Genomic DNA, 11,585 nt, shown 5'->3' on the forward strand with positions numbered 1-11,585 from the left:
GAGGCGAGCAGGCCGGCAAGGGGGGCAGTTGGGGATGATCAGGCTGGCAGGGGGGCAGTTGGGGGCAATCAGGCCAGCAAGGGGGAGCAGTTGGGGGTGAGAAGGCCAGTGGGGGGGCATTTGGGGGCAAGAAGGCTGGCAGGCAGAGTGGTTAGGGGTCATCAGGCAGGCAGGCAGGTGAGCAGTTAGGAGCCAGCGGTCCCAGATTGCGAGAGGGTGCAGGCCTGGCTGAGGGACACCCCCCCATGCACGAATTTTTTGCACCGGACCACTAGTAATGTAACAATAACAATAATTCTTCATTCATGAATGACTGAAAGTAAAGAAAATAATTTCTCAGTGACCAAAAGATAAATAGGTATGAATTCATAGTACTAAGGGAACACATTGGAATTCATATGTGCTCTGAGTTTTCCTGCCCCTTCTTAGAGATGCTGGGTTTGAAGGTGCTCCATACTCATTGGAGAGGACACATGGGAGGCATGAGCAGAGTGGGAGATCAGACCAAAATTTTTCCTATAAATTGGGACATCTAAACTTGCAAAAACAAATTTTTTTCTCAGCCTTGGCTCTGGGTGGAATAGAAAAATAGAGATTACTTCTTGAGATTTCCCAGACTAAGAGTATTCACATGGAATTAGGACCTGGATAAATTGTGCCTAAAAAACTGCCAAAAACTGCAAGGCAAGGTGGATATTCAAGTTCCTGGCAGAAACAAACCTATATATTTTGTTCAGCAAAATACATTAAAATCTGGCCTCAAAGGATTTTTGTGGATAGAGTTCCACATTACATTGTTACCCAAAAGATAAATTTGAAGAGATTAAGCAGAATGAAGCAAGAGGGACAAAGAGAGAACAAATGTGAAAAGTTGGTTAAGAGACATGCAGAGAGAATGAAAAAGTCATACATGTGTTTATTCAGAGTTCCAAGAGATAGTTGGAGAAATGGAGAAGAGAAAAGATATTAGAAAGTGATATGCCTGACAATTTTTCAGATTATGGAAATACATGGAATTTCAGATCTAAGAAGCTAAAATCATTATGTACAGAATAAACTTTAACATAAATATCTAAACACATCATTATAAAAGTGAAGAAACCCAAGTACAACGAGATGTTAATAGTTGTTAATGAGAAAAATAAAGTTGACTATAGAAGAATGGTTGTCAGATAACCAACTTCTTAATGGCAACATGGACATGAGAAGAGAGTAGAATAATACTTTCAAGGACTGAGAGAAAATAACCCAACTGCTATATCCACTGAGCCTATTTCCAGTAATAATGAAAATAGAAACTGAGTTAGTTTATTACCAAAAAGGCTCACTAAAATAAATTTTTAATATATGCTTTATGGAAAAAAATTATCTCAGGAAGAGATTTGGTATAAAAGAAAGAATGGCATATAAAGAATAGTGTAAATAAGTGGTTTAAACTAAACAAATATTGATTGTCTAAAAATCAAATACATGGAAAAATGTCAGATAGAATAATTATCCTATAAAACTGGAAAAGGAGATCATTCAAGTTAAAGCATTACAAAAGGCCTTTATATATTTTTAATAAAAAGGAAAATTAAATATAACTAATAATTAAAAATGGTTAATAATGCTAATTTAATGGCTACATTAAGTATACATCTTGAAATTTCCAGGATATCACTGAAAGAATAAAGTAGCACACAAATGGAGTGGGGAGGAACTCAATCCAAAAGAAAGCAAGAAAAGTTAAAGAAAAAAATAAACAAAAAAAAATGAAACAAAAGAGGAAGCAATAAATAAGATGGCAAAATTGAATCTATATGCATCAAGTATTATAATTGTGTAATTAAATTACACATTAAAAGACTAAGATTTTAAGACTGAATATTAAAAATCCAGCTGTATACCCCTAATAAATATAAAGATAGAGTAAATACATAAAGATAGTTCAAAATAAAAGAATGTAAAGATATACACCATATAAGTAACAAGCTTATCCAATGGACATAAATAACAACACATACCAAATATGGAGATGTGTTCTTTCCCAGTATACATGGAATATTTCAAAAATTAGTCAAATACAACTCATTAAATTTCAAACTGCCTGAATAATATAGACCATATTCTCTGACCATGCAACAAAATTTAGAAATCAATTGCAAAAAGAAAAATTAAAGCTCATACTTCTGTTTATTTATATTATTTCTAAAAGGAGGAATCAAAATAAAATTAGAAAATATGTGGAACTAAATAATAATGATAAAAAGTTGTAAAAATTTGTTGGATATAGATGAAGTACTTTGCCATTATAGCCTTAAATATTTATTTTTAAAATAAAAAACAATAAGGTACATTTCCAAGAGCTAAACTTTTTAAAAATTCAAAGAAAGTAAAAGGAAATAAATATTAAATATAATACAAAATAAATAAAATTTTATGATAAAAAATACTTTTTAAAAATTCAAAAGGTTGTCTTTTGAAAGGGAAAATGAAATTTACAAACTTCTGGGAAGATTAATTGCTATTTAATAAAAGAGACACAAATGAATGATCTTTAGAAATAAAAAAAGAGCACACAATTTCATATAGAGCAGTTACGAAAAACAAAGGAATGTTATAAACAATTTTATGTCAATGATTAGAAAACAATTGAAATCAGCAAATTCTTAGAAAAAAACACACAACAAAAATGACTCAAATAGAAAACCTGAGTGGTTCCAAACTGTTATATATATTCAACTGAAACATTCAAAGAACAGTTCATTCACATGGGAAAAATAATCTGGCATCTAACCACACATTGCACACAGAATTAATTCCATATGGATGCCATAATTTAATAAGAAAAGTCAAAAGTTTCAAATTTTAGAAGATGTATGTATGACCTAAAAGAGGCAAAGATTTCCTAGACAGGATATAAAGTAGCAAATTAAAGAAAAATATTGACATATATAACTATATTAAGAACTTCTGTTTATAAAAATATTAACTATAGCCATATTTCCTAGTCTAGTGTATAATTCAGGATTAAATATTATATGTAGTTTTTGTGCAACCTTAAATTAATTTAATCTGGAACAATAACTCATCCTTTCTTTTAGTTTCTAGACTTTAATATATTTGAAAAATACAAAAAAAAATATTATTTTGTGAAATCTAATTTAGGTTTGTTTGATACCCCTCATGCTTTGTCTAAGGTTGTGTATTTTTGGCAATAATACACAGAAATTTTTATCATTAAAAAAGTGAAAAGCCCAATGCACCCAAAACATTTATAAACCTGCACTTAAAAACTCAATTTGGCCTGACCTGTGTGGCTCAGTGGTTGAACAGGAGGTCATGTTCAATTCCAGGTCAGGGCACAAGCAGGGTTGTAGGCTCGATTCCTACTGTGGGTTAGCCAATCAATTATTCTCTCTCGTCATTGATGTTTCTATCTCTCCCACTCCCTTCCTCTCTGAAATCAATAAAAATATTTTAAAAAAAACAACACACAATTTGTACTCTTCTGTTATTTTTTGAATGTTTGGAGTGCTGAAATGTTTTAGGAAAAAAGTCACCAGCATTACATTTTAAAACAGAAAATAATAGGGAGAAGAAAGGGAACTGTCAAAAATAATTACAAAGAATGTAATGAGAGTCATAAGTGAACAATAATAAAAATGTAATAGAATTAGAGATTGAAGAAAATATTTTTCAAGAAGAAAGGCTGTGAGATGAATTCACTGATAAAGCAGCTTTTCAGCTGACCTTGAAGGAGAGCTGGGATTTCCACTGAAAACAACAGGGGTATGAATGTAGAAATGGTAGGCTGTGTTTGTTCAGTGGGAGGGGATGCAATTATCCTCGTGTGCAACATACGCTTACACTAAGGACAGAAACACCTTTGCTGGGGCCGTACCTTGCAGGAGCTGAAAGACCATGCAAAAAGGATGGACTTCATTTGAAAAGCCATGAGGCCTCATTCACCAGGGAACCAGAGCTCTTCCAGCAGGTTACAGCTCAGATGGAAGGAAAGAAAAGCAAATGGCTTCTGTACAGTTTGTTTCTGTTGTGTGGTTGCTGTTCTTGTTTTGTTTTTCTCGTAACTCTGCTGTAACATAGCTATTCTTCATTTTAGACTTCTTCTTTTATGCTTAATGAAGCTAAAAATTTTAAATCTTTGGTTTTGTAATATGAAAACAAAATTAAAATGTTAAGGTTATTTATGAAAGAATTAGCAACTTTCCCACTACCATTACATCTATAATTTGACAATAAATAAACTACAACAAGTATGAAATATTTAAATATATAATAAATATGAAATATAAATAAAATAAATCTTATAAAATAAAGAGAAATGACTTAATTGTTGAGAGCAAAACAGAGTGCCTGCAAAGGTCCAAAGAAAAAAGATATAACAATGAAGACTAAGAGCAAGGGAGAAAGGAGACTCATCAGATGTGCCCTGCTCACAGAAACTGGTAAACATTTTTTTAAGGGGATGATTTATAAACAACAAAATTCACAATGGTAACACTCCAGAAATGTTCATTGTTTTCATATAAGTTTGAGATCAGATCATTTATATTACATACTAGAGGCCCGGTGCATGAATTCGTGCATGGGGGGTGGGGAGGGAGGGAGGCTGCAGAAGGTTGGCCAGCAGGCCCCGATCTAGCTGTGTAGATGTGCTGAGGTAGCGGCAAGCAAAGACCACAGACAGAGCACCCCAAAATGGCGTGAACGCCAGCTCTCCTTCACTGCCCAGGCTTGGACTGCCTCACTCTCCCCGGGGCAGAGTTGCTGACAGACAGACAGGTCTTCTCTCCTACCTTGGCCACACATTTTCTCAGGGCTCCACTCCCAAGCATGATATGTAGCTGACTTAGGCCAATGGTGGCACACAGCCATAGGAGCACTAGCCAATCAGCAGTTAGGAGCCCGGGAAGGCACGGGGCTGAGCTAGAAGTGGCTGATGGGGGCAGAAGGACAAGCTGCGTGGCGGGGTGGCAGAGGTAAGATGGCAGTGGTGCTTGCTTTACGTCTTTGCAGTTAGGCTGCTGCCTTGCTCTTTCTGCCCATTCCAAGGTGCTACTCTGTCTTGATCAGCGTCAGGGTTGTTCTCCTCCTACAGGCTTCCCAGACTCAGATTCTCCAGTGCCTGGAGCCTTAGCTGGGGGGAGGGACCGGCCGGGGGGAGGGACCATAGGAGGTTGGCCGGCTGCTGACCATGGGAGGTTGGCTGTGGGAGCACACTGACCACCCGGCCGGCCAGGGGGAGGGACTGTGGTCGGTAGGTCCTGCATTGAGCATCTGCCCCCTGATGGTAAGTGTGCGTCATAGCGACCAGTCATTCAGTCGTAATGGTTGCTTAGGCTTTTATGTATACAGATAAACAATGCTGTATGAAACCTACACATGTGGACAAACTAGAAGCAGACAATGAGCTAAAGACACAAAAAAATAAAGAAGTAGAAGACAGAAAATAGATGAACAATGGTCAAAATAATTATACTACACAAAAAGGTGGGAAACACATATAGGTTTGTATTAATCCTAATTTGGGAATTAAAGAGACAGAAAATTTAGCTTTCTTAATTCCTAAAAAGGAAATAAAATCCTCAAAACAAAAATAATGATATTAAACATATAAAATGTTTTCTGAGTTTTCTTTCTTATATAAATACTAGAGGCACAGCATGCGATTGAAATCGCGCGAGGAGGCGCCCCGCCTCCTGCTGTGCAAGGAGGCACCCCTCAGGCCGCTGCAGAAGTCAGGCCAGACCACTGCCATAGGCAGCCGGGACCCACGCCTGATTTCCACCCCATACCCTCCCTGCTTCCCTGCCTGTGTCTACTCCGGGCACCGGAGCTGCTGCACCGGCTGGGGCAGGCTCCCCGTCTCTGTCTCCGTCTCCGCTCCGGGCATCACCTGCACGCGCAACCACCTCCTGTTTGGTCGTCTCGTTTTGGCGTCCCGGCCAAATTTGCATATTACCTCTTTATATATTAAGATATTAGAACATTTAGTTATTTCCATGACTATTCTCATTATCATGTCATGTTTCTAAGTAATAAGTTCCCTTTCTTTTTTATATAATTTCTCTATGGGATAGAGAAGTAGCGAAAGGACAGTAAAAACTGAATTCCATTATCTTTCATTTTATTTCACCCATTTTTTAAAAACTAGACTTTACGTATTCAACACAACTATAGCAATTAGTATGATTTTGTCAAGGTTCCCAACCCATATGTAAAAGTTATTTCATGCATGGTTTGTAAATTGCTTAAAGTTCTACATTCTGATTGCATGCTCATAGTTAAGACAACTTTATCATTTTTTAATGTGTTTGCTTATGCACATTGTGTGTTTTTCAATTGGTAGGTGCATCTAAGTTACTCTATGAAATAGAGTCTAAAATTTGAATGTGGGAAGATGAGAGCTAATGATGTCTTCAAAATAATCCTGGTTTTTACATAAAGCATGAGGTTATTTTAATTTAAATATCAATAGGAAAATAATTTGAAGATTTACAAGAACTCCACTGACATAACCAACTAAAGAAAAAACTTGAGGACTGCCAGTTTCAAAATTTTACTGTATAGTCAACATTTCTCCTTTCTATTCCTGAAAATCATTCCAAAGATCAAGAATGAGAAACAATTATGCAAATGTCCTATTTACTGAAAATAGAAAACAGTGAAATTCTAGACCTCCAGATTAATGGAGTGGCTCCAAAACCAGTGATGATGAGCTAAAGCATGTGCAGTAGGAAACAGGGGAAAGAAACCTTGAAGACTTAATCTAGAAACTGCAGGTTTCAAGAAGAGCTAACAAACCTACCTCCCTCTAAGGGTAGGGGCCACACATTTTTATATTGTAGACATAATGCAACAGTTTCAGGTGGAAGCATCTGTGAAAGCAGTTTGGTTCCAAAAAGCAGAGAAAGTAGGGTTAAATGAGGAACTACACAGAAAAGACATATTTGCAGAAAGCAATCTATATATGTGGAAAAAGAGAAGTAAAGTCTTTCATTGTGGGGCAGAAAAACGGAAGGAACAGAACAAACAACAAAAGCCCACATTGCCTACCTACATTGGCTAGACAAAAAACACACAAACTCACTTTGTTCAGTGGCACAAAAACAAAACAAAACTGAGCAACCACAGGATCTATATAAAGATTCTACAAGAGAAAGAGAAAAAAATAAAACCAATGGCACATCAGAAACACACAACTAAGAGCATGTTGCCATAAGAGAAATGGAAAATTGTGACCAAGCATTTCACCGTGAATTTTTAAAATGTAATAAATAGCAACCACCTCTTTGAAGCAATTATATATTGCAGAATGCAAGATGTTAAGGAGCAGTTAGCAAGACAAGAATAAGAGATGAATTGTAAACTTTCAATGCTCAACCAAACAGTATAATGGAAAATAGTAAAAGCACCATAAAAGTGAGAGATAAATTGGACAGTATACAGGGGGAAAGAAAGTACTTAAAACATAAGAAGACAGCAAAACCTGATGTGATAATACAAACTAAGTAATGAATATTGATAAAGAATCAAAATGAATTGTTTGAATGTATCATAAATAAAATAAATTCAGCCTACACATAAAAGGAATCATCATAATAAGATTGTTCACATGTTTAAAGATATAAATCAAGACATTGTTCCTGAACTAAAAGAAGACTTGAATCTATATCTTGGGGAGGGAGTGGGACTGATACAAAAATAGCCAGGTCTCTGGGCAAACTAGACCAGAACAGTCAGTGCTACGATAACATTTCAGTGAAGTCATTAGATTTAAAACACAAATGAAGAATCCTTTAGTTAGCCAGGCAAATAAGATCTCCCTAAATCCTACAACGCTAGAAGAAAGAAGAGCAACATGGTCCTCAGTCAAACTGTACTTCAAGTACAAGATAAAAGACAAAGACTTTTGAACATGCAAGACTTCAGAAACATTGCTGCCAATGGCCCTCCCTCAGGAATCTAGGACCTCAGGGATCTAGGAGAGGGGACTTACCCAACCAAGAGATGATTAAAAATTCAGTAACAAACTTGCCAACAGTATAAGGTCCTTTTGGAAGCAAATCCTCCCCCAGTGGACAGTGGAGGCTTATGAACCATTGTAGCTCTTGACAGCTTGACTCCAACCACTGATCCAGAATCTCCCAGCTGAGCCGCTCCCAGATTCCTCACCCATAGAATCGGTGATAGAACCATTGTTTATTGTCTTAAGTTGCTATATTTTAGGGTAGCTTTTTAGGCAACAATAGATTACTTAAACAAGGCTTTAAAAACATTGAATTTGGAGATGTTGGAAGGCTGGAAAATAGAAAGAGGATTTTTTTAAGGAGAGTTATTAATGTGCTATGAGTCCCCATCCACCACAGGGAAACCTGAGGGATATCACCATACTCACCCATAGTGATAAGGGCTGCCAGCAGACCACTGGGGGTTGATATGTGCTTTCTGGATGTATAGAACACTGAGACTCATGTTAGGCCCATGTTTGGAAATGATTACAGGCAAGAGGCTGTGACTGCATTGTTGCTCTGAGGCAGGATGGTGGTGGCTATGCTGGGACTCTGGATGTATAGAACACTGAGACTCATGTTAGGAAATGATTACAGGCAAGAGGCTGTGACTGCACTGTTGCTCTGAGGCAGGATGGTGGTGGCTATGCTGGGAATGGCTTGCCTGTGCAGTTTGTCAGGGCAAAAGACAAAGGAATGGTTTTAAAGACGGATCTGGACCAGGTGAGAGAGAGAAAGGACCAGCCAGGAGATACCTCAGAGAGACTTTGATCAAAAGAGACACATGAGGGAGCCATGGAAACCCACAGTTAGAATCTATAGAAGGTGGACCGCCACACTAGATGCTTAGAAGAGAGGAAACACTCATTACGTAACTGCAGGCGGGACATCCTCACTGAATGAGGGGATCACCAACAACCCAGAAACATACTCCAAGAAAAAGAGCCAACACTTCATGGATTATATAGCCACTAGGCAATAAGAACCCCACCTCTTTCCTGCAGCTGGAACACTAGGAGTTAAAGGGAAAGTGCAGGTTGAGAAAAGCAGCGAAGGGCTGACCATGGCAGCCCTTCCACACCAAGCCTGAAGCAGAAGAGACGGGGGAGGGCGAAGCTTTAACATTATAAGCCTCAGAGCTTTGACTGTGACATGGAATTGTAATTAATTAATGCAAGGAGCCCTTGCATTTTGCTCTTTAACACAATGGATATATGATTAAAACAAAATTTGTTTTTAAAGTTAATAAAAATAACAGTATTTTATGCCAGTAATAGATATCATCCAATTATCAACACAACAAAAGCTCTGTAGTTCTAAACCAGACCTTCAAACATTGGACTGCTACTGCATGGTAACATTACAGCAAGTTAAGTAGGAAACCAGCTTCTAGCAGCTTAGCATAGCATTTTTGTTCAGCCAAGTATAATCTTATATAAGCTTCCCTAAGAAATATATTTATGAACCATTTTAGAACAACCCATAAGCCCTTATTGGAATATTGCTAAAAATTAACAACCTTTATGCATTTTGAGGACAGTGCAATATACTCTTAAATAAATTCGCTTTCATTTTTTCTTTTTTATCCTAACATCCAGATATTCATTCTTTAAAAAACTTTAGATTTTTTAAAAAAGTATAATAAATAGACAAAAATAAAAACAAATAGATAAGGAAGATTTGGTAACACTACCTTCGAATATGATGCTCTCGATTACAGAGATGTAGTCTTCGGGCCCCTGCTCAGTTGAGATCTCCCATCTGCCTCCAGGGACATTTAACAACTTGAAGAGCTCATCTGAACTCGCCACCCCACACAGCAGGGTAACCACACTGTCTGGTGAGTGAAGCACCTTTTCCAGGAACTGACATTTCTTTGGAGTTAAGTCTTTAAGCAGGCTATCTGATAGTATCAAAAGTTTGCATTTGTAAGAATTTAAACTCAGCAATTCCAAATCCCGAAGAGAGTAATTCTCCAAGCTGTACAACAGGATTGCTTCTCTTTTCACAATATGTAAAAATACTTTCCTCAAGTACAGAGCCCATTCCTCAGCATCCTCTTCATATAATATCAGGATGTCTTTTGTATTTTCTGGAAAAAGAGACAATAATATATTACTTTTCTTATATTTAAAATGCTAACAGATGGTTATATTGTTGTTTCTCAAACACTTTAATGTACTCCTTAGGGAATATATTAATTTCTTATATGAGAGACTAAAAATATAATTCATATTATCCCCATCATAATCATAGGAGATTAAACTAATCCTTCAGATGCAACAAAGTTCATGCTTTGTGTAAGTCTGCGCTGTATTCACTGTACAAATGTGAATCTAGAAGATGCTCAAAGGAAGTGAGAGGCCTGGCAGTAGAACAGGAAGACTATTCTATAGAATTAGGGTATGGCTCTGCCAGTAAACACAAATTTACCTAGATTATGATATTTAACTCCTTTGATCCATTGTTTCTTTTACCTAATAATCAGATTATTCTGAGAATAAGAGAATTTACATTACAGAACCTTAAAATTTTTCTTCCAGGTCAAGATGGGTACATAAAGACAGGTTATAGAATTCCCATGCCCAGAAAACCAACAAAATAAAAATAAGAAGAAATTCAATAGTAAAAAGAACCAATAAAGGGTACTATTGCCTGTCATAAACTATAAAGTTGATTTTGATAAAATAAATAGAAGGTTCTAGTGGGGAAGTACTAATCCTAAACTTATCTCCCACCCTAGAACTAGTACCAATGAAAACTACCAGTCTTTCTCATGATATAAAAACTATCTCTGATGACAGATGCTTTCTCTTTCAACTCATTGATTCCTACAGGATGCCTAGCACTATTTCTTGAACAGTATTTGACAACAATTTAAAATATATTTACATATACAGAATGAGAAAAAAAAACATCTGGCAGAAAACATATGAGAAGCATATACTAGTTGTGTATGAATCATCAGTATAGTTGTTATTCTCTATGTAGTGTCTCACCCAGCCTGAATGCTAAATAAATTGTTGAACAAACACAGACAGAGTGTCATAATTCAGCATTTTTATGTTTGAGGAACAGTAGAGGAGATATTATAACTAGCCAGAGTAACTTCTGTATAGTTATGGAATAATTGCAGTAAAACTTAAACCAATAATATTTTTACATTAGAGAACCTTAAGTACCAAGTACTTAAAATAAACTAGGACTTTTCCTATTTTACATATATTATTCACTTAATTCTCAACATTACCCTATTAAAGAAGTAATGTGATTCTGATTTTACAGATGGGAAAATGAAACTGGTATTGGAATTAGGATTCTAATGCAGGCAGTCTGACTCCAGTCTGTACTTTTAACCTCAAAGAGCAAAGATCACAGTAACATCATTTAAAAGATTCAAATAGATTTATTATAGTGAGATGAACTAGATTAGTTAATATTAAGCAGTCTATAAATTAATCCTAAATATGCCATGTATGTGAAAGCTTACTGGGAATCTGATTTCCTCTCAAGGGAAAAGATAAAATAGACTATATGACGTACTCTAAGAGCAGTTATCTATGAAGA

The 11,585-nt window shown here is 36.4% G+C and overlaps 1 protein-coding gene across 1 annotated transcript in view; it reads right to left on the bottom strand.

Annotated features, from left to right (window-relative positions):
• BANK1 (B-cell scaffold protein with ankyrin repeats 1) overlaps window positions 1–10,796 on the bottom strand; it is a 273,465-nt gene extending 262,669 nt beyond the window's left edge. The window contains exons 1-2 of the mRNA XM_005862305.2: window positions 10,784–10,796; window positions 9,712–10,110 (exon numbers count right to left, since the gene is read on the bottom strand). Of these exons, the coding sequence (XP_005862367.1) occupies window positions 9,712–10,110; window positions 10,784–10,796 (412 nt within the window). The remainder of the gene's footprint in view (window positions 1–9,711; window positions 10,111–10,783) is intronic.
• Window positions 10,797–11,585: the final 789 nt, after the last annotated feature.

This window comes from Myotis brandtii, unplaced genomic scaffold (assembly GCF_000412655.1).
Source record: "Myotis brandtii unplaced genomic scaffold, ASM41265v1 scaffold163, whole genome shotgun sequence".
Taxonomy (NCBI): domain Eukaryota; kingdom Metazoa; phylum Chordata; class Mammalia; order Chiroptera; family Vespertilionidae; genus Myotis; species Myotis brandtii.